This window comes from Agelaius phoeniceus, chromosome 12 (genome assembly GCF_051311805.1).
Source record: "Agelaius phoeniceus isolate bAgePho1 chromosome 12, bAgePho1.hap1, whole genome shotgun sequence".
NCBI classification, from domain to species: domain Eukaryota; kingdom Metazoa; phylum Chordata; class Aves; order Passeriformes; family Icteridae; genus Agelaius; species Agelaius phoeniceus.
The window spans coordinates 22,322,187-22,345,706 of record NC_135276.1 but is presented as its reverse complement, the minus strand read 5'-3'; the positions used below and the strand labels follow the sequence as shown (position 1 = coordinate 22,345,706).

Here is a 23,520-nt window from a genome sequence, read left to right as displayed (position 1 = left end):
GGTGGAAAACCACAACACCCAGCACGCCCCGGGGACCAACACGGACTATAGCAAGTTCCGTCCCCTGGACCGCAGCTCCCGGCGTGCGGTGAAGCGCCCCCTTGCCCGCTCAGTTCCCCCGCCGAGAGGCGATTGCACCACGCCGCGGCGCCACCGTAGCTCCGCGCGGCTCCGGACGGACCGTGCCACCCGCTCCCGCCCGGCGCCCTCCTCGGCAACCCCCGCTGCCCGCTCCCGCTCGGCACTGCCGCCCGCGCCGCTCCATCCGTCGGCAGTCCCCGCCACTCACTGCTTGTGCCGCGGGCCCCGCAGGCACCGTCGCCCTCCTCGGGTCTTCCCCTGGACTGGCCACGCGGTCGCCCGTTCACCGCTCACCTTCAAGTAGCAGTACCAGTGTGAGGCAGAGCGCAGCCACGGAGAGCGCCACTACGGGTTTCTTACCTGGAGCTCTGGTCAGCAGCTGGCACCGGCGACGTCTCAAAACCGCCAAGTACGCGCTCCATGCTCAGCGGAGGGTCTGGGGACAGCCTCCCCCGGCCCCCACCCGCGCTCATTCCGAGCGTCTGCGCCCGCGCAGTGCTGGAGCATCACCGCTGCCCCAGGAGTTTCTCGGGCGCGGCACCGAATATTAACCGTACACGAGCATCTGTCTGTGCTATCAAAGTTGAACGGATCACTTCCATGCAGCAATATAATCGATACGCAAATTTTCAAGGCTTACTAAACTTCTCAGTGATCTTCACAAATTGCTTATAGTTGTACAGAGAGAGGATAACAGTATGGAGTGCGGTGGCAGGAGCAAGCGTGCACTTATTCTTTGTCACAGTATTAGAACACAACAGGGACAGCATTAAAACGCTATTTCCACTATGATTCCACTGAAAGTTTCTTCATATCCTTTGGTTCTTGCAATCCAAGCAAACATCACATTCAAGTATCTGATTGTAAATATTGCTATTCCAAATAAACCACTATGAAATCTATCAATAAATGAAGTTTCCATTTATGCCTTTTACAACACAGCTGCTGCAGTTGCCCCACCTTTTGGAAAACTTGTATGTTAAGATTTAAAACATCAACAGAAGTCTGAAAAAAAAATACAACTGCAAAACAACTTTAAAGAAGAAAGTCAAGTGAAGGAATTTACTATTTACTTTGTTCCATATATACAAACAAAGAATTGTGATTCTTAAATACTTAAAGCATGAAAAAAAAAGAAGTATTATCAATAAACAGACATCTTCGAGAATCCATCTTTTAATAGAAAGTGCTTAAATTATATTCTTAAAATAATGCTCTGAGCAGCACAGTAACAGGCCGACCAAGTATCTTGCTCTTTTTTTTAATATGTAAAAAACTCAGGGAAAAAAAAAACTTCTTACATTAACAGAAAAGGAGTAGACGAAAAGATAAAGTCACAGCCAAGGATTTTCCAATTACTATATGCTGTGCAGTATAGAAATATTCAAACAACTACCCTGCCCCAACTCCCCAGATCTCTCAAAAATGTCTCAGTGCTTTGGATTAAATGATGACCAACTGAATTGATTTTGTCGTCTTGGCAACACCAAATCCAATGTCAGATCTCTTTGTTCTTTTTCTGAATCCACTAGCTGATAACCAAGAATGTTTATAGCACCTTTGCAAACTTCCTGTATTTTCTTAACTTTCTGAAAGGAAAGAATATTTCTCCAGGCCTGTGAAACACTAACTGCATCTCGGGATGTTATTTTGAAGGCTTCTTTTTTTTTCCCCGGTCCCTGTCCATGAGTGATATTATAAACCCAGCTTTTGAGCCTGGGAGTCAAACTAAGATCTGCAAATTTATACATTTCTGAGATTTCTGATAATGGATCTCTTACCAGATCTTCAAAACGGACCATTAAATAGCGATCTTTCAGGAAATTAGGTGGTTTTAGAGTAGCTGTTTCATAAATCTGAACATGACTTCTACAAACCTCTTGCATTACTTTGTATTTGCTATCTTCCACTTTAGTGCCATTGGTACTCAAGACAATTCCATTGTCACGGGCTAATGCTTTCACCGATTGTTCCCGTGACTTAACGACTGCCCTGGGGTCACGGACCAGGTGAATAATTTTGAGATTCAAGGACGGATCAGTGAGGAGGGGGTATAGGACCTTCAAGTCAAAGAATCTAACTTCCTTGATGACAACATGGCTGTAAGTTTTACAGGCTTCTTCCACCTTGCTGAATGGATACCGTCCACAAAGAGTCTTGCATGCCAGTTCACTGGTTATGTCGGTACGTTGAAAAGAGTCACAAGCAGGAGCTGAACACAGAGCCCGACTTGCTGCCCACTGGAAAAGATCGGATAAGTTTCTTTTCCAAGGCATGTAAGCATCAAACACAGACATGTCACACAGAAAGACGGACCTGACTAAGTCCCGCACTGCCATGTGTAAGACTTTGGCACTGTTCTGGTACATTGTAACCCACACGTGCCATGCAGGCTCCATCAGGTAGAAGACACTGGGGTGCTGGCTGAAAAGTTGACCAACAAAAGAAGATCCTGACCGCCAAGAGGAGAGAATAAGTACGTGGACTTGTGATGGTTTCTCCTCAGACTGAGGCATGAAGCTACTGTACCGGGCATACATGAAGAGTAAGAATCCAGTCTGAACCGTAACAAAAATTATAACAATTGTGCTAGGAATCCGAATCCTTGCCATTCTCACCGAGGAAGGGTAATGAAAAAGCTGAAAAAGAGAAGGGAAATACTGGTGAACCATTGCTCCTGTGGCACAATAACAATACAACTTAGACAATACAAACTCTTGCATTAGTAAAACCTTTCTTCAAATGTGTATGTATGTATGTGGCATTAACTGCCTCCTTAATCAGCTGCACTTGGGGATGATCACTGCAGGTGACAGCTGTTGGGGAAAAAAAAGGAAGTAATGTGTGACACTAAGATCACTGCAGAAATAAGGAACTAAGTAAATGTTCAATGTTGAAGAAAACCTTGGGTTGATGCAGCTCAACCCTTGGATTAAAAAAAAAACAAAACAGAACTACAAAATACGCAAGGCCCTCAAATTGAACACTGGTAAACACTGTGCTAAAAAAAAAAGAAGAAAAAAAAAGTTTCTGACTTGCTCAACTGTATTTCTATTTCAATTTAACATTACAAGGATTTCTATCCCCTAAAAGGAGTGGATGCGAACATTGGTAGCTGTGGGTGCTGAAATTAAAATCATCTTATCTAATGTGTGTGCTGTACCCTACAGTGGCCATAGGCTGCTATACCAATTGGTGTTTGTCCACAACCTTCTATTTTCCAAACTGCAGAAGGCAGAAGATGGATGAAAACTCACAACCTGAAGCCACACCTGGCCACAGGTGACAAAATTTAAAAGCTGCTGACACGTATCTTTGGTCTGGAGTGCATACACCCCAAGACGGAATACCCTGAGTTTGCATTCAAGTTAGATTTGTCTGCATATAACTCCTAGAAAATCTTAGGCATGTCAAGCCCAAGTGGATTTCTGCTTTACTTTGCAGTCAAAGTTCAAGACACATGCACTCCTCCCCCCCAGCTTTTTACTAGAGATTTTTGGCACCTACCCTTTTGTACTCTCACTCATGCAGATTCCACTTGCAAGCAGGCAGTAAATGTTAGCAGGCAAGGTAAAGGAAAGTACTCCTCATGTATGCAGATCATCTCAGAAGTTCTACATATACCTATTTGTTATCTAGCTGCATTTGCAATTACAATTTTTTTCTTGTTACAGTGAAAGACACATTTTTCAACACACTCTAAACTCTTGAAAGAAAATCATGCAGACTAGTAAACAAAGATACATATTCATTTGACATAATAAATTGAATTGAATTAAATGATCACCCATTACAAAACCTTTATGTACACCGCATATTAAAAATGTGAAACTCTGCTTCAAAATTCTGTAGCAGCAAAAGTATACAGGAGTTCAACAAATAATCACATTGATTTAAAGTAAGTAAGGGAAGAAAAGCCTTCCAAGGACTGTTAAAGGAAAAAATGAGGCTACAGCCCATGGCTTAGCAATCCCCTAAGCCACGGATAGCCCATGGTATACTGTATTGCAGTGACATGCTGCAAGAAACAAGGCTTAATGTATTACTTTCTCCTTAGCAGTCCGCTGCTTGCTACTCTCAGGCACAAGAGCAGATAGATAAATCCTTAGTTTAGTTCAGCTTGGCCATTCTTCATAGATAAAATCTGCCTTGTTCTAATACTGAACATATTACATCTTTTTTTTGCATATTACATCTCCAGAAGCATCTACAAGTTTCTCTGTGCTGCGAGGATCACCAGCAATCCAGCAGCCTGCACTGACACTTCACCAAACAGAGGGGATGAAAGAATCTAAGCTGAAGTCAAAGCTGAAGTTGCATTTGCTAATTGAAAGATTTTTCTTGAAACAGGCTCTATGCCTGAAAGTCAGCCAGACACAACTATCTCGGATCTTTTTCTTGAGTGCAAAACGTGAGTCATTATCTGCACTAAGACTGCATTCTGCAGCTCATTGCAGTCTCACTTATTATGTAGCTTTCAGAAACTCAATTGTGCTTTTTAAAGAATGTGTTTCTACTCTAGCTACGCAGAACTGTTGCTCCACTCTAATCATGCTGCAGAGCTGCAACACTAACTGCTCTTTACATGTTATTAGCAGAGTGTGGGAGACTGAGGAATAAAAGCCAAAAGCTGTTTTTTACATTCACTTTTGCCTTGACTTTCTCAGACCTCTCCTTGCTCCAGTTCCCACACAAGTAGTGTTGCAGACAACACTGTGCCAATGAAAAAGCAGATAACGTGAGTATTAGTCCACAATATGTCTGAACTAACAAGACTCAAGCGCTACAAATAACATCAAACGACTACAGCTGAGGTATTTCCCTACACTTCATTATGATAGAAACTGCAAGAAAAAGTAAAACACTAAGTAGATATCAGTTTTCTATATTTAAGATTAATTTTCTTTCCTTTTAGAAAAGTTGGAGTGTTTCAAAGGAATATACACACATGTAGACACCATCAAATAAAAAGCATAATTACGCAGGACAATACAGCATCTGTAAAGTATTCTCTTGTGTGGCTTCCAGTGCATAAGGCCAAATATACCACTTTTTCTGTGAACAGTGCCCTTTATTTCTGCACTTTTCTTGTTGGGCATGTGTAATTCTATTTTCATGTAAACAACCACTTACCATTTCCAATTGCATTCTGCAGTTAAGGTGATTTTAGCCCAGGTTAAACTCACATTCCCCTAAAGTACAATTTTTTTAACCCAACAAGGTCTTCTGTGATTTTTGATGAACTTTAGCTGAGGCAGAAAGCAGCTGTTGAAAAGCCCATAGAATAACCTTCTCATAGAGTTGCTGAAGATCCATATATGTATACACACATTTATAAATCTACTGAATAGATTACATTATATCATTGCCTTAGTTGTGGACTTGGCATTGTTGGATTAACAGTTGGACTTCATGATCTTAAAGGTCTTTTCCAATGTAAATGATTCTACAATTCCAAATGCGAGGAACGGGACGTCGCAATACAGGCTACTTCTGATCCTCTACCTATTCCATTGCAGGACTCGCCAGATGGTGCTGTTAGGCAAGCTTGCTCTTTCAGCACAGAAAGGCAATGTGCCAAAACTGCACACTGAAGCTGCATGCTGAAACACTAGCCTGTGACTTGCTTTGCATTGCATTGCCTCTTTCTGCTAGTGCCCTCCTCCTCCACCAACAGCTCAGTGGCACTACCTGCTCACACCAAGCTCCTCTCCGGAAAGCAAAATTGGGGTTTGTTACACCTCCTTTTATCCTGCTCTGTTCCACATAAGTGCTTCCTCGTAGTGCACCTGCCTGACTATAGCATGCCTGCCAACTGCAAACATGGGGGGGAGAAAGGAGAACCAGCAGAGGGGCCAGAAGTTTTAGCATTACCGCCACTTCAGCTGCCATCTCAGAGACAAAATCAGACTGACCCCAAGTGGCAAGGGAGCTACAACAAGCAGAAAAACAGGCTGCAACGGGCCTCAAGTTGCAGCAGACAGCACTCTGACGCCTCTCACATCTCTCAGCTGAGACACATGAAGTATGGCAACACTCAGAAGCATCACAATACGTGTTTCTGTAAGTAATGAATACTCCTTAATGTAAGTTATTTTACTAACAGTTACACTGTTATTCCTTTTCTGTGATAGTAGTAGTACTTCTTTGGTGATACTATTTCTTCAAGGAGAGCTCTGGTAAAGAGAATCATCAGAAGTCTCTCAAATTCTTGAGGCACAATCATCTCTTCACAGGGCAATGCAAATTTTCAAAATGTGGTCTGAAAAGCATTAGCTTATATGGTTTAGTTGCCAGTCCTGAATCAAGCTCTGTTCCTGGGCTTCCCTGCTAACAGCTACTAATGGAAACAAGATTCTACACTAGATGAGCCCTGGGACAATTCCACAACAACTATTCTTACATATTGTTCAAAGAAAATTAATTATACAAACTGGCCAATAGAGCAATCATTTTCTTCATCACTTAAACTGTCTTTGATAGACTGCTGAGCTGCAGGGCCACTAGTATCTGCTTGCTAAGAAACTAGATACATTACAGAAAGCTATCCAGTTTTACTAAGCAGGGTAAAAATACAGTCAGTGGTAGTACTGATCCCAAAAAGATCTCATTTCTAAGATGAGCACTTTTCAGACCCAGAAAGGCAGAAAAGAAAGAAAGAAATGATGATCATTTAGCTCATGCTTCCAGGGACTTTTATTCGTTTGTCACGTAAGACATATAATGTTGGAATTAAGTAATCAGATCTTTTCAGGTCAGCTCTGAAAGGAGTAGAGTTTCTTAGTAACTTCTTTCAGCACAGAATTCAACCTGAAGAGACTTAATCAAGTAGCAAAAACTAACTTTCTAGCTAAAAAAGACCCTCCTATTAAACTGCAAATTTTTTTTCTGGGATATTAAAAAGACTGTAGAAAGACAGAAAGTGTCTCATATTAGAGCTGTCAAAACCATGCTCTGTCTTAGAGCTTTGGACAATAGGCTGGGATGAAACACTCCCTTAGAACAAACACTTCTGGGTCTGTTGTGGGAAGACTGAAAAACCAGGCTGGATTAAAGCAAAAACATTTCAGTGAAGAATTACAAATACCTGCTCCCCTACAATGACTTCTGAGCAACTGAATCTTAGCTGTCTTTGTCAGTGGTCTTCCCTGGCCATTTTCTGTCAGAGAAAATTTCCAGCATACTTTCATTTTAAACAGTCTGTGCAGTATTTTTAAAGTCAAAGAACTTACAGATTAATGTACTCAGTCGTGGGTCCCTTCCAGCTCAGAATATTTCGTGATTCTGTTGATTTCCCAGATTGATTTCTTCCACTGAAAAATGAATACCTAATGCGGAATTATGTGCACAACCTTTTGTTACCCAAAAATGACTGTCCTGTATGCTGACCTTTCAGAGCAGTCATACGAGATGAATGTAATTATCTCTTATGTACTTAAAATTCACCAAATGCAGCAATACTGACTGTAAAAAGAATGATAACAGTGAATGTCATCATGCATTTTATAGAATTAAGAGGAAAACATTTGTTCATGGCATGATAAATAGAGCAAAGATCACCTGAAGGTCTACTTCTCATCAAATTTACTCACTGCATTCTTCACCTATCAGACATTGCACCAATGCAATTACCGCCAAAAAAGGTTCTGTGAGCTAACGTTAGAAACATAGTTTACTACTCAAAAAAGTAAAATGCTGGAACACGACAAAGCTGGTCAAAGAATAACACACAACAATATTACTAGTAATTCTTGCAGTAAATCACCCCACTGACAAAACATCACTTTCCAGTATTCTTATGCAGCTAGAAATCTCACATCTTCATAAGGCAGAAGCTTATTGTATCAACAATATGCAGACTGGTATTTGAATGGGTACAGAAAAAAAAAAACCACCTAAAATAACCAGGCTGATTTTCGACAGCTTTACCTCTATCGGTGCGACATCGGCTCCGCCGTAACTAGTATTGCCGCTAGTCCGCCGCCACAGGCAGGGGCGTGTGTAACCCGCTCAAAAACATCTCCTTTAAAGTACCGTTGTTTGAGACCGGAAAAAAAAGGTCTGACCGGGCCTTCCAATCCCGTGGCATAACCGCACCCCCATCCGCACCAGCCTGTCCGTACCTTGTCGCCGCCTCCCGCCACCGCCGCGGCTCCGAGCTGCCGACAGAGACAATGAACCGCTTTCATACGTGGCCGAGGCGCCGGGGCAGCGGGAGGAGCCCGAGAAGCCGATCCCCCCGCCCCCGGAGCATCCCCGGGCAAAGGCGCAGCCCGGCAGGGGCGGTCCGCTGGCCTGTCCCGCCCAGCACGAGTGGGACCGGCGCGGCGGGGCAGGCCGCCCGCCCCGCAGGGTCTCTCTCGCCTGGCTCGCGAAACCGGCTCGCGGGCGCCGCAGCAGCCAGCGCCCCGCCACCTCTCCTCCGCGGGGTCCCGCGTGCCTCGGGCCTTCCCGCGGCAGCAGCCCCCTCCTCCCGGCCCCCGCCTCCTCCCTCCATCCCGGCTCGGCACCCCCAGGCGAACAGAGCTCGGCGCGGCCGCGTCCCGCTCGCCTCGTGCGAGTAGAGCGAGAAGATAATACCCCCTACAAAACGGGCTGCTTGGTGAGTTAAAAAGCAGCGAGGTGGTTTCTTTTCTCCTAGTTCTACCTCTTAAAACACTCCCGAAGCATGGCTCTTACACGGCCATGTAAGAGCCGTGTTCCCACGTCAGTTTATGCATAGGACTTTTAACTTAAAACCTTGATTAATCCTAGCGAGCCACCATGTCCTCGAGCCACCATGTCCTTTCTCAATGACGAGCATTTAGATTGCTCTGTCATATGTCTACAGAGATCTGTGTAGTACAACTGTGGTGCATGGTGGTGGTTTTGACTTTTTGTGTTGCTTAGCAAGCCAAAAGAAGAGTCCTTGCAGATAGCTTTCTGAGAAAGGCTCTTCCTTCCTAAACCTCTTCTAATGCTGGTTGCAGTGGATCCTCAGGTATATATTTTTCCCGTGTAGTTCAGTTTGTTGCTTAAGCTATAAAATCTTGCTTTTTTTCTATTGCTTGGTTACTTACAAAAGCAGAATGTCTCTTCAAGCTCAAGAAAGGAGTCAGAACTGTGAACCAAGAACTACAGTCAGTATAAAAATCATCTAGGAAGTGACCGCAGGCAGATGTATCACAGGGTTTTTCTTCCCCACTGTGGTAACATCTGCCTTTACAGCTCCTTTTACCCTGCATTCAGTTATTAGTCCAGTCATGAAAGACCTCTTTGACAAGAAATGGAGGGGTGGCTTCAGGTCATATTAAACAATTACATGCCACCTGCAAGTAACAAACTCTTTTGATTGCCTCCTTTTAATGTATATAGTTCTTTGCTTACATTACTGAACAGGATTTTTTCCAGTTTTCACCATCTAAAGAAAAAGAGAAACTTAAGGATATTTTTCTCTGTATTTCTGGAACTAGGCCTGATCTCCATTTCTTATTTCACATGCATTCACTGAAGTGTTGCTGTCAGCAGCATCACGTGTTCTAACTTAATGTGAAAGGCTACAACAGGAGAAAAAAGGGAGAGGGATTAATGGAGTCTCCCAGTACTGTGGCTTTCGAGCATTAGTCTCTTCTGTGTTTCTGTTGCTACCGAAACAGACTTCTGTTCAGCTTGGAGGAAGATTCTTATGCATTCCATTTTTGTGGGAGTAGTACATTCAAACCCTTAAATTGCGGTCCTGTGGTCTCTCCAGAGATTTCTACCCTTTGCTCATGTCCACCTTAATGCTTGTGCAGATACATACCAAGTTCAGTCAGGGAACTGACTTGTCTGAAAAAGTGATTATATATTTGGTAAAGATCATCTTCACTATAATTAACTCCCTGAATTAACTCATGCAGTCACACAAGCACCATTACTGCTGCAAAGGAGAGCACACCAAATGTACACCAGCAGGAGATATGGTGGAAACAAGCTCACAGCCCCCTTCGTTCATGCTGTGCAGTGGCTAGAAGCACAAAAAAGCAGTAGACAGTTGCTTTGACTCTGGAGATGTTGATACGAAGCCAGTTATCAGTAGCTCTATGCTGCCACATAGAGACTTCAAAGATCAAAGAACAAACTGGAGACTTCTGGAAAAAATAGCTCTCCCAGCTGCCAGGATGTTCAGTTCTAGAGGATGATGGCCAAAAGATGGCCTACCGCTCAGCTGCTCTTTCATATTTCATAGCTGCACCGTGTCTTAACAGTTCAAAAGAACCAAAGACACTTGGTTTTTTTTGCAGAATTCTAGCATCTAGAATTGTTTTAAATTCTAGATTTAAATGTCCTGCCATAACACTGCTTTGCTAGAATTAATTCTTTAATTAAAAAACTGAAAATATAATGGAAATTCTGTTGTTTTCTCTTGTAAGCTTGCCTAGCATAAAAAGTAAGCCCAGAAAAAGAAGATAAAATAATCTTCCCTATGACCACCACCATCAAGAATGAGGGACATAGTCTTTCAATGTCTACCAGGTGATTATAATCTTTATCTGTTCTAAACAATTTAAGCTCTGAAGGTAATTATTCACTTGCTTTGAAACTCTGAGGCTTCCCTGGCAGAATTTTTTGCTAGTTTTCTTTCAATAGATAAAAGGATTCTCTGTTTCACAATTCACAATTAATGGTCAGGTGCTACAGTAATAATACCGGTAGTAAATGGTTGTGCAAATTTTGCACACGCTATCACCCAAAACCTGATTTCTCACATCAACCTTGAATTTATTCATCATCCAATTTAATAATTAAATTGCTGAATAAGTATAGTCACAGTTACAGAAGCGCATCTCTGACCTTAACTCATCCCTGCAGTTTTCACTTCATAGTGCACATACATAAATGCATGTACAAATAACTCTTGACAACTCTTAAGAGTGCAGTGAATTGATTTACAAGAAGTAAAATCAGTTAATATTGTTACTTTTAGCATATTTTTATTTTCAGTTTTCAAAATGGTTTTTGACACATGCTCCATTTGCAAAAAAATAACTAGGCTGTTTTTTACTGTCAAAAATATAAACTTTTCCAGCTCCAAAGCAGTGGTCCTAAAGAAATTAGGTGAATGAACATGTATTTTAAAAAGGATGCACAAACAGAGCATACTTGAAATATACTTACAAAATTCTGATCTTCTGAAGTAAGAAGTGTATAGAGAATAAAATCAGGGAACTATTTTTGAATGGCATGTCTATAAAGTCTTCTCAGGCATCTCTTCAGGACTGGTGTTGTTTGTAGGATAGGACTGGAGATACAGGCAGAACTGGTGATACTGGAATTGTAGTCAACACCTGATTCTGGAACAAAAATGTCTTAATCCTACCGAACACCCAAAGAAAGATAAGGAGGATGCTGACATACTGGATCCAGGCAAATTTAATAATTTCCCAAAATCCTGGCTGATATTTAAGCAAAGTCAAGGAGTGTTAATAGAGAACCTTCTGATGCTACCATTGCAATATCTAAACAAGGAAACTCATAGACAGAAAGGCACAAACCTTGTTAAGACAGCAGTTTGTGTCACAAATGCTAAGCCTCTGAACCACAGAAACACCTAAAAGCCTTCCACCACAGTAGGTAACAAAAGCTGGAGAGAACATCTGTCCTAGAAGACATTTAAACCAATTCTGGGTAAAGTACCTGCTTTGTGCCTGAGTCATCAGGAAGTACTTATTGTTAATATTCAGGCAGGTAAACAAATCTTGTAAGAAGTGTGCTCCATACAGATTCTTCTAAATGCAGATTTGTTCTTGTCTCAGAAAAAGAACAAAGAACATAATCAGTGAAGAATTACTTTTTCAAAAGATAAAAATTCTGATCTGTCTGCACATGAACAAATGTAACAGCCTCCCACTGCAGGAGTTATTATTTGGTGAGATGATCTTGCATACAGATTTCTAATAATTTGCTTTAGGTCACAGACTACAGTATCATGCTTTGTGAGTGACATCTGTGACAGATCGGGACAGCAGGTGCTGCAGAACCAAAGCAAGATGTACTACGAATATTCCATGACAATAGCTAACAAACTGCTTTAAAGGCCTTTTTAGCAAAGCTGAAAAGCAACACGGGTTACCAATAAAGAAAGGCAAAAAGTAGTTACGAAGGCACAACCATCTGAAGGAATGGACAAATAGGTATTTCATCAGCTCCAGAACTGTAACATTTGCTTAGCTAACAAAAAAAAAAAAAAGTTTAGCAACACATCTAAGAGAAAACATTTTCATTTGGCCTGCATGTGGTGGAGGCTGAAATAATATAACCCTGTTATGTCACAGTTTGTGCAGTTTTTGAAGGATATAAGATAACTTCCACTGGGTAATGAATAGTGGCATTAATGATAAATGGTGTATCCGTTGCTCTTCCAGTCATCCAAACAGGGCTGGGATCTGAAAAGACTGTTGTCACTATAATGGAGAAAGGAAATGTCCAGGTTAAGGGGCTTTTAGGTATTAATACAGAAGTCATATACCTCACAAAACAGCTGCCAATATGCTAACTACTACTGTCCTGTAGCTACACATTCAGGCTTACCATTTCTATCCCAATATGCTGCAATGATGTTTGCCAGATCATAGTCACTTGCAAAAGGACTTGTGCCATTGACCACAGACACCTGTTACAACAAGGAGACACTTTATTATTCATCCAGTCTTCAAGACAGTAATTCTACTGAGTTTCTTACACAAAGTAACCATGCCTTTCAAGGAATGAACATGAACATCAGACTGAACATCTTGGCAGAATAACCTCTTCCTTCTTGTAGTCTAACAAGAAAACACCAGTTCAAAAGTCTTACAGTTCACTCTGTGCAATAGTACAAATAATTAGGGTGTCACCTAAGATACTAGGAGGATTAAGAGATTGGGGGGGGGGGGGGGGGGGGGGTTGAATTGATGGGGAAGGGAAAAACATTTCCTCACATTGTATCTGGTATCCAGTCCACAGTGGTTAAGTAATTGCCTCTGGTTTAATTTCAAGTCTCCATTCACGTGGAGCTGAGACCCTGGCACAGGAGAAAAAAACTGAAGAAAAGCCATGCTCTGCATCACAAATGTTGACATCCTCTGAAAAAGTGAACACAAAAAAGGAAAATTTAGCAGGGAGGAGGAGGGACACTACGTACTTTTCTATGTCTTGGTATCTACACATTTTTCTACATGGATTTGATTTTTCTAGGGCTCCCAAGTTTCAGATCATCACCTTAGTCTATACAAGAGACCACCAAATAAAAAATACTGCTTTTTTAAAAAGCGAACTACCTTAGCTAATAGCTAACTAACTTTATTATGTCAACAAAGTTGAGATTCAGTGAAGTGCAATGTCTGTGGCCAATAACCGAAAGTTTTGACTAGCCATAACATGTAAAAAGCAGCAAGGTGACTAAAACATATTCATTGGAGACACACTTTAAAAAAACTCAGCAGTCAAAATCAAGGACTTGTACTCTGCAACAAGAACCAAATAAAGAAGGGAGGTCCTTAGTTCTTATCAACCACTCAGTCTGAAGGAAAATTTCCACATTCACAGTGGGATAAAAAAAAGTGTTGTGAATATGGTAACTCTGTGATACCAATACCTGACCAAATACTTCAGCCCAAAATCAGGACTGTTGGGCCTTTATTCTGGGCCTCAGGCTTAAGAATGTTTTCTACACCACATAGCTATGCTTGCTAAGCTTGTCAATCTGCAATCAGCAAGACTCTCTATAGAAACAGCCTAATCACCCTAGGAAAACAACTTTTTGTCTGTGTGGCTGCACCCAAGCAGCTCTGTATTACTGCTCCTTTCAGATGTATCCCTGGGTTCTCTGTGTGCTGGTGGTTTTCTCTTTGCTTTAAGGTATTAATTACACTGCCATTTGAGGTACAATGGCAGCAGAATTGCACTGTCTTGTCTTCCTATAACACTTCCTCCTCCCCGTTACAAGATATAAAAGATCCTGGCAGATGATTATCGATGCTTCACGAACTGTTAAGCAAAATCTAAGGAGTTTTAGGCTGCTGCAACAGCCTGACTCCCCATCTCAGAAAATGGAATGCACATCCTTCTGCCTATTGCAAAAATCTCAGTTATTTTCAGGTGCCACCCACACTGATACTCACTGTTGTGCATTTCTGTCCTGTATAGTGAGTGCACTACAGCCCAAGAGAATATAGAGCTTAAAAATATTTTAAAAAAACAAAAAACAACAAAAACCAAAACCACCAAACCCTAACAAAGCGTATCAAAATACACAAGAGAGCTAGACTAGGAATGACACAGCAGAGGGGGAGAAAATTAAGTATTTTTCAGTAAAACACATATTTTGGATAGGAATTTCAAATGTGGAAGGTTTCTTTTCATCTTTTGTATAACCACTACTGGAATTTTACAATAGGTCTATACATCGCAACAAACAAAACTAAAAATGCTCACATAAAGCTGGTAGGAAAAGAGTAGAATCAGCTGAACGCCAACTACATGCTCTGTTGGTTGTAATGGAAGTTCCAGTTTAAAATGCAACTGATCCATTTTGCCATCTTGATTTTTGTCTTCTTCTCTCGTCTAAATAAATTTTTTTTAAAGACAGGAATTTCTGTTAGAAAGAAAAACAAAAAAAGTAAAACCCCAGGGGACCCTACAACTGCAGCACACACATACCAAGGAAGCAAACGGACTGCACAGTCAGGAATGTAATAAAAAGCTACTTGACTATTTACAGACAGAGGACTAGAGACAAAAAGCCAACACTGTTGTCTGTTATACAAGGTCTCATACACCCCTCCAAGGGAGGAAAAGTTTACTTCAAGGTCTTTTCTGCCCTAGACCATTCCAACCATCTTCCTTGCATGCCACAAAGCATGCCTTGGTGCTGGATCTTCTGTGCAAGACACAGTGCAAATATATGACTGGTGGTCAGGCCTGTGCCTCCTGCTATTTTAGCATGCCTGTTAAATGGCTTCTGTATGCTGATGCCTGGCAGTAAGCCAAGGCTTGCTATGCTTGTGTGCCAGAGTGTCCAATACTTCAGCTACTTGCAAAATACAGAAGGGCTCATAAAGAGGCAGACAGAAAAATAACTGCCACTGTGCAATCCCAGAAAGAAAAGTGACTGCAAGGCAGAGATTATGTGTTTCTGAAGGCACATATCTACTTCCAAATCTAGGTGTACCCTGCAGACTTCATATAATGACAAGCCATGTGGCCAGGGTAGAGCGGCACAACTAATTTGAATAAAGTAAACCGACGTGTTCACACAAACCACCAGCGGTGTTTATGGACTTGGTTTAGTGGCAAAATTGGTAGGGTTTGATTAATGACTGGACTTGGTCTTACGGGCTTTTTCCAACCTAAGTAATGCTACGATTCAGTAACACTGAGAGGGAGTGAAACGGGATTCATTAAAATTCCAGCAAATCCCGATGTGAGGCACAAGGTTATACATAAAGCTGCTGCTACCTGAAGGCAGCAGTGCCTGACGGGCCACACGCTCAAAAGCGCCATCAGCACTCGTGCCCTGAGCCGGCTGCCGGTCCACTGGCCCCACTCTGCAGCCTCGCTTCTCGCCAGTGTTGCCGGGCCGCCCCGGGCAAGCCTACCGACAGGAGCGGGACTCGGAGCCGGTCCTCCTGGAGCCTGTTGAACGCTGGGAATGTGCTCCACGCCAGGAAGCTGCCCGGGCCGGACCCGATGGTGGCGACGAAGAGAGCCTCGTACCGGAAACGAACAGTGGGCTGCTCCAGGTACGCGCTCTGCTTCAGCCAGAAACCTGAGGGCAAAAACAGCACGAGATTTCAGGGCTGCGCCAGGCCCGGCCGGGCCGCGTGGGGTCCAGCGGCGCTCACCGTGGCTCCGGTAGGCCACCAGCAGCGGCGGCACATAGGTGAGCGCCGTGATGAGCAACAGCGCCAGTGCAGCGGCGGAGCAGAACCCAGCCCGGTAGCGCGTGTACAGCGCGGGATGCGAGTACAGCTCCACGCCCGCCATGGCGAGCGGCCCTCAGCGCCGGCTGCCCGCGCCTTCAGCGCTGCACTGGGCGGCGCGTCGGACTGACGAGACGCCGCACCAATCAGCGCCGAGGAGACGAGCCCATCAGCCAATGAACGCGCACCGCTGCCTCCCGGGGCCGTGGGCGAGATAGCGCCCGGCAGCGGGATGGGGACACACGGATGGGGACACCTGCCGGGGCGATGAAGTCTGTGGAGCGGCTTCGAGTGCTCCGGGAGCCCTGCGGGCGGCTTCGCAGCCGGCAGGTGACTCCGTGTCAAGACGCCACAGCCCCGCCCCGTGATCCCCGGCCGGAAGCACGGCTGCTCAAGCCGTTGCCGGGGAACAGGCGAGCCGGAAGTCCCGCCTGCCGAGCCGCGGCTGTTGTTGTGACAGAGACCGTGACAGCGACAGGCCCGGCACGAGCCCCCGCCCCCCGCACACGGGCCTCGCCGCCTCTGGCTTCGCTCTCTGCCCGCCTGCACCATGAAGTGGATGTTCAAGGAGGACCACGCGCTGGGTAAGGGTGGGTCTGGGCCAGGCGCTGCCTGGCAGCGGCCCCGCTGCCCTCCGTCTCCCGTGTCGCCATCTGTCGCGGTCGGCTTCCCCAGGCAGTCGTCTTGTATGTGGGCGGACAGCCGCTGGCGGCCCTCGCCGAAGGGTAGTGCGATGCCCGGGGACGGTCTCCCCGAAAATCTAGAGACCCACTCGGAGACGGGAACGTGATCGCGATCCCCGCAGGCTCACGGCCCTGCCGGCGCTGCCCTCTCGGCCTAGGACACCAGCAATATAATTACTATGCAATGACTAATTACGAGTTTTGTTCACAGAGCACAGATGTGTCGAGTCGGCAAAAATCCGAGCCAAATACCCCGACCGTGTCCCGGTGAGTAGCCAAGCCAGCTTCAATAGAGTACTTACAGGCAAAGGTGGATACAATGCTTCCATCCTGCCCACTCTGATGAGTTCCTACTAAGAAAATTCATTTTCCTTTTTGTGTCCTTAGATGTTTTAAAGAAGTCCCAAACACATATAACTAGTCCAACATTTCCTCCTGTGCCCCAGTGCATATTGACAAAAACGCTTTCTAAAAACTTTCCAGGGATTTTTATGGTATATCATGGTCCTGCTTTCTTCTAATGGCAGTTATATCCCAGCAAATACCTTCATTGTCTTGAAGATTGTGCCTGAACCTTAGAAAGATTATAAAGACTATTGAAACCTTGACCATCTTCCATTCTGGCTAAATTAGTTAGATGATATCCCTCATGTATTCCACGCCTATAACCAGTCATCATGGTGAGTTTCCCCATGCAAACCCTGTTTGAAGAGCCAATGCGAGTGGTGACCCCTCCTTTCCTGGAGGAGCATTAATACCTACCAATCTGCTAAAGAGTGAATGAGCTCTCTTCTTCTCTCCGCAATCCCTTTTACCATGTTTCAGTCTCTGAAAAGACCACAGTTCACATCCTTATGTAACAGCTAGCAACATGTCTACATTCTCAACTGACTTGCTTGGGTATAAAATTTCCCACATCCCCTCTGACCACATGCCAGTTAGTGCCACTCCTGCCTCTAACCTTTTGGTTAACTTTTCCATTAGCACAGCCCAGAGAAGAATCTTCATTCCCGTTGACTTTTTCTGCTGCTCAGTTGCACAAAGTCACACGATTTTCTCCAGCTGCAATCTGGCGAGCTGATATGATCCATGCTGTTCTCTCTTGACTAACTATTCCCTCACGCATAGACTGCAGCATCCTTAATGACCGTACATCTTCACAGTATCCACGTATCCATTTCAAAAATATCCTTGATAACCTATGGGGAAAAAGAAACATAGAAACTCACTGTCAGAATGACTGAGTCAGAATGACATACTGCTGTATCAGGGATGGACAGCAAGGTATAGACAAATACAGGAATTGAATTTCAAATTGCAGCAATCCTTTGTCTGGACCAGTATGTGTTTTCTGCTTGATGATTCAAATTGAGCCGCATACCATTGATACCAAATAGTTGGTGTCAATTTAACAGTCAGAAGTATTTTTCAAACTTAATGTTTCACTTGGAATGTAGAGCTAAGGAATGGAGACCCTGGAACCTCTTGTAAACCCCATTTCCTGACCTTCTGAATTTTTCCTTCAAGAATCAGTCTTTGTAGTACAATGAGCATCGGGTCTTTTTCACTAGCAATACTTAATTATCCTTTCCCCTGCACTTGTTGCTTTCTGTTTGGTTTATTTTTGTTTGGTTTTGTTTGTGGCCACCTTGCTATCTTTCCTTGCTGTAGTCAGTTTCTGATTTCCGAAGCAATGATGGAATACTCCAAATGTCAGTTCAGCAGAATACAAACGTAGCCTCACCAGTACCAGCACAGAGGAAGGATCACCTCCCAGTCCTTTGCCTAATGCAGTCCAGGACACTATTAGCCTTACTTGTGTCTAGGGTACACCGCTGGTTCATTTTCAGCTTTGGGTCCACGCTGCAGTAATTTCATATCATCAGTGTACAAAAGGTTAAGTGGTGTGCATACTTTCCTGTCACAGGTGTCTTTAAGGCATAATACACCTTTTTACCCCATGACTGCCAAACATGGGCATAGGAAGTTTCAAGCCATTGTGTATATAAACGTAGGTTTCAGTGCAGCTGTAAAATCAGGTTTTACAGTGCTGAGCCAGTTCTACCTCTGATTTGGTTGTGATCAGGAAACCTTTTTATTCATCTCCTCTACTCACCACTGTAAGCCTGTATGAGCAAAAAATCTACCAAAGCCATCTGTTCATACCAATCCTGAACAGCCTGACCTTCACACCTGCACTTTACAGGTCATAGTGGAGAAGGTCTCAGGATCTCAGATTGTTGATATTGACAAGAGGAAGTACTTAGTTCCGTCTGACATCACCGTGGCCCAGTTCATGTGGATCATCAGGAAGAGGATTCAACTGCCATCTGAGAAGGCAATATTCCTCTTTGTAGACAAGACAGTCCCACAATCCAGGTGAGAGGCTATTCACTTGGTATTCAGAATCATTACAGCAAGCCTGTGCATATTAGAGGGTCAGTAACACTGCTCTTCAAGGCTCATTTGGTGATTTTGGGAGATGTCTGTCACATCTTAATCTCACTAAAAGTTTTTTTTCCCTCATGAATTTGATAAACGTCTTATTTCTTGAGCTAGGCTGAAAAGAAAGGTGACTGAAAAATATATTATGATTTACTTCCACGGCAAAAGGGTGAGCTTTGCAGTTACGATGTTGCATTTGGTTGAGTGCAAAAACATGTACATCATCAATATCAAGAAAACAATGATTCTCAGTATAACAAAAAAGGTTGCACATTAAATACTCAATAGCAAATGCCATAAATTATTCTGAAAAAAAAACAATAACCTGTCAGTTTACAAAGAAATTGTAACATTACAAACTGCTGGTTCTTTTTTTTTAATGATTTTTTTCTATGAAAAAAAATAATTGCAATAGAAAAGTTTTTTGCATTGCTTTTATATAGGAATATGTTTCATTGTTTTCTGCTACATAACAGAATATAGCAGAAGCAGCAACTACAACTTTCTACACTAGATACTTTAGTAGCATTTAAGGAAATAGTATGTCATTACATGCCTTAGATGTGATATCATTCTGAATACTTAATTGTAAAAGAAAGAGTCCCTCCAGGTAACCCAATACACAATAGGGATCCACGAGAACCATCCTTTTCTGCTTGTTTTCTTCTAACAGTACTGAGAATGCCTATATGTCATCTTTAAAACCGTATTACAGAATTGCTGGGCACAGGAAAGGGAGATCCATTGTCTCTTCTCACATGTTCATAATAAGACGTAACATCTCAGCTAGAAAAACAGGGCTTTGATCATTCAATATTAATGTAAAAATGGTAACTTCTTAACCAATAAACAAAACCACAATCTGTTCATGGTTCTGCTCGTTTCACAGGCTTCAGTTTATGTAATAAACCTCTGTATGAGGAGAGAAGGATGTCAAGGATTGGTAATCTATTTACTACTCACCAATTTGCTTCCATTGCAAGTACTGCTTACAAATCTTCCCAGCTCCTCTCTTGGGCAGAATGACGTTGTTGTTTTTCCTGCAACATCCATCTCCATCTTTCAGTTCATTAGCCTTTTCTCAGTTTTGGGAAGTCAGAGAAAGGTAAGCTGAGGAGGCTTCATTTGTGCACCCAACTGATGTCTACTGCTCCAGCTATCTGTAAATAGATGGTTGGAGCAGTTGACCCGCCAAGTAATTGCTAGGGTTTCTTTTTGTTTTCAAAATAGAGACCAATTTCCAACAAAATAAAGAAGCATTCTGACAAAGGCATTTGTGAAGAAATACAAAAAATTTACTCTGCAGAGAGTCCAGGATCATTTCTCTAAATTAGGAGCCAACTGCTTTTCATTTACCCTCATTTTTTTTTGTATTGTAACCTATACAGAGACTTAAAAGTTTTAGCTTTTATTAATCCTTGTTTATATGTAGTTCTGACTGTTAACACTGACAACTTGCATGAGCCAAGCAAACCATTTCTCTTTTTTTCCCTTTCAAGCTTAACTATGGGACAACTTTATGAGAAAGAAAAGGATGAGGATGGATTCTTGTATGTTGCCTACAGTGGAGAGAACACATTTGGTTTCTGAATGGTGGGTCTTGGCTACTGTATCATCCTGCTGTGTATCTTGTAAATAGCTGATCATTTTCTGTTTTGACATCCTCAGAAGTTCCTTCTATATACATGCATTTGTAACTGGATTTATTTCTTAATATATTGCTAGGTCTTGTTTTATTAGACTGTTAAATTATAAAAAGAAAGTTTTGTTAGTTTTGTGCATTTTTTTTTCTCACAGCTATGAATTCCCAGAGCCTCAGTTCTTTGGGGGGATACATTTGATGACATTGATTAAATAATAAAGCAAAGTAGTTGGGCTACTAAAACGTGAAGAGAAGAACACACATTTATTCTGTTTTGAGATGTCAGTGTAAGAAAAATAAAAAGAATAAATTAGTATTGGAAACACTGGATTTGCTAGCGTATCCAAAGCCAGGAGCAAGATGCTGATTGTGTTGAATTGAGCTGGTATGTTCCTTTCTCAATTAACAAACAAGTACAATAAAAATTCCTGTCACAAACAGGCAGTGCTGTCATTTTTTTACCTTCATTTTGGCCAGAAAGTTGCTCATCACATTTACTAGATGCTACACAGCTGCTTCTATTACTTACTAGACATTGTACAGCTTCTCAAACTTTACTGTGTGGCTGCTGATACCACCAGGAAGAAACAAGGAGCTCTTTGTAGGTTTCAAAACAAACAGCTTCAGAGCTCCTATATCTCACAGCTACTTCTGCTTAGAGGCAAATCCTTGGATTGTGTGGGAGAGGGTGGAAAAACCAGCTAACTGACCTAATTGCACAGTGCTGGAGTTCGCACTCTGATATTAAAGGATAACACTGCATTGAAGAAGTATCATCACTTTGACCTTCCTAAGCCAGCAAGGAAACACTAAATTCAGTTTAGATTCCTGTTAAAAAGTTTTAATTCATTTTCACACTATGTGGTGCCTAAGAATCTAGTTCTTAAAATGCTTCCAGTTATAGTGGAAATTTACCACTTCCAAACTTAAAACAAATTCATACTAACTCAAACCCCCACGACGATACATTACGCCTAGAATTGTTTAGCTCTGCAGTCATTCATACGTATTGGCAAAAGGACTCAAAAATGTGAATGTAGGAGCCTGTGAAAGGTTGACACTACCCTATTACTGCGGGTTGACACACTAACTGTCATGCATGTGCTTACTGCATCTTAAAATGTGCTGTTGATCTCAGTAAGCCTTTCATTAGTCAGACTAGCGCTGCATTGTAAACCACTGCTTTAGGCAACATTCTGTCAGTGCTTCCATCCTAAATTACTTCTAACTCCCTTTTCACACATTAATGTTTGCTCTTAACAGAATTTTTGATTCAGAATGAAGAAAAGTGGTTTCACCTGTCATTTTCTGAATTACCTTTTATTACTGGAAAATGTTCTGTTTCCTTTATGCTGAAACGTTACCCTTTTTCTACACTCACCAAGTAATATTTTTTCTTAGCTGTTAACAGAGGAGTAAGAAACACTTAAAAATGCTAAAGTTAGTTACATGCTAGCGAACAGATCTAAAACCAAGGGAAGACGTTATGATTGAGGTAACTTTTGGATTACCCTTCATAAGCCCCTAAAACCCCCACATAACTGCTCTAACATCTCTGTATTTATTAGTTTAGATTCAGGAGCCCAGACACGCAAGCGTTCCAGAGAATGTAAGGATAAATGTTCTACAGCAGTAACTTCACTTTTCATCTGCAGATACACATTAAATGGCAATAAAACATCAAGAGGTTTCCTTTTGAAATGCAGAGGTGAAATGCATCCCTTTAGATAGAACACTCCTGTAAAATTTTACAAAGCATTTGAGCCCATATGATCTTCATTTTCTGTTAACCCTTCAACTGATGCACTGAACAAAAAACAAAGACAGCAACACCTCTATGTCACTTACCTTTAACCAAATTGAAATGTTATCTCCAATATAACTAAACCAGTACTGGATGAATTTAGTATTCAGTCAATATTTAGTATATTATTATAGACCATTATTACATTATAGACATTATTATAGACCAAATTTAGACCATTTACGTGGTCTTTCCTCAAAAAATACCTTGCTTCTACATGTATATATGTTAGTTGTATGTATTATGTATCTGTTGTTGCTGCAGCCCTCTTATGACATTATCAGATAGTCTGAGAGAAAACTCTAACGCCTTTCTTTCCTCCTTGCCAAGAGAATTCTGCCCTCAGCCGCACAACCCCAGCTCTTCCTTTCCTCTAATACTTAATGGATTTATTGCAGAAGTCTTAACTCCTAGTGAAAGGCTGCATCTTGTTTTGGGTTGATGCTTTGTTTTTCTACAAATACAGTAATTTAAATATTTTTCAGTTTACTTGCAATGTACTGAGATCAGTAAGCCTTCCAGCCTGTGTTAAGGTGAGCAGTGGAAGTACACGGTGAAGATCAAAACCTTGCTTTTCCAAAGACAGTGGGATGCTAGCATCTGGTCTTGTGGAACTGCAGCCTCAAGGCCAAACATGATTACTCCCACCCTTGGAGAAAACCACCTGTTTCTATGCTCCGGTTTAGACTTCCTTAAAGATATGCAGGGAGTCTGTCCTGCCTTCTTACTAGGACTGAAAACAGAATAACACCTCTAACAGTGATGCTGTTAAAGACATTGTACTCAATGATTACAGTTTCTTTGTCCTGGCAATTAACAGCCATTGGTCCCCAAACAAGTTTGGGACAGGCAAGGCCCTATCTGGGTAATACAGATGTGCTCATTTACACATATGGTGGGAATCTTGCTGCCCTCCTGTGCTCCGCCGCTCCCACTCCCACTTGT

General features: G+C 42.4%; 3 protein-coding genes across 5 annotated transcripts; 1 reads left to right on the top strand and 2 right to left on the bottom strand.

Annotated features, from left to right (window-relative positions):
* Positions 1–981: 981 nt before the first annotated feature.
* LOC129125595 (carbohydrate sulfotransferase 5-like) lies at positions 982–8,529 on the bottom strand. 3 transcript variants are annotated; one of them, XM_077185100.1, is made up of 2 exons: positions 8,205–8,529; positions 982–2,720 (listed from the first exon to the last, which is right to left on the bottom strand). In XM_077185100.1, the coding sequence occupies exons 1-2, from the start codon at positions 8,268–8,270 to the stop codon at positions 1,512–1,514; spliced, it is 1,275 nt and encodes a 424-aa protein (XP_077041215.1). In that variant the 5' UTR covers positions 8,271–8,529; the 3' UTR covers positions 982–1,511. The 3 variants fall into 3 exon arrangements, with proteins under 3 accessions (XP_077041215.1, XP_054497060.1, XP_077041216.1); XM_054641085.2 differs by having other exon boundaries at positions 8,011–8,525; XM_077185101.1 differs by lacking the exon at positions 8,205–8,529 and adding an exon at positions 7,314–7,394.
* Positions 8,530–11,011: 2,482 nt separating this feature from the next.
* On the bottom strand, positions 11,012–16,209 carry TMEM231 (transmembrane protein 231). The gene is made up of 7 exons (XM_077185102.1): positions 15,924–16,209; positions 15,678–15,847; positions 14,515–14,643; positions 13,020–13,163; positions 12,631–12,712; positions 12,398–12,503; positions 11,012–11,502 (listed from the first exon to the last, which is right to left on the bottom strand). Exons 1-7 carry the CDS (start codon positions 16,063–16,065, stop codon positions 11,313–11,315), a joined length of 963 nt encoding a protein of 320 aa, XP_077041217.1. The 5' UTR covers positions 16,066–16,209; the 3' UTR covers positions 11,012–11,312.
* A 190-nt stretch (positions 16,210–16,399) lies between these two features.
* Positions 16,400–21,209, top strand: GABARAPL2 (GABA type A receptor associated protein like 2). Its single transcript, XM_054641089.2, has 4 exons — positions 16,400–16,585; positions 16,896–16,951; positions 18,891–19,063; positions 20,629–21,209. Exons 1-4 carry the CDS (start codon positions 16,552–16,554, stop codon positions 20,717–20,719), a joined length of 354 nt encoding a protein of 117 aa, XP_054497064.1. The 5' UTR covers positions 16,400–16,551; the 3' UTR covers positions 20,720–21,209.
* The last annotated feature ends 2,311 nt before the right edge of the window (positions 21,210–23,520 follow it).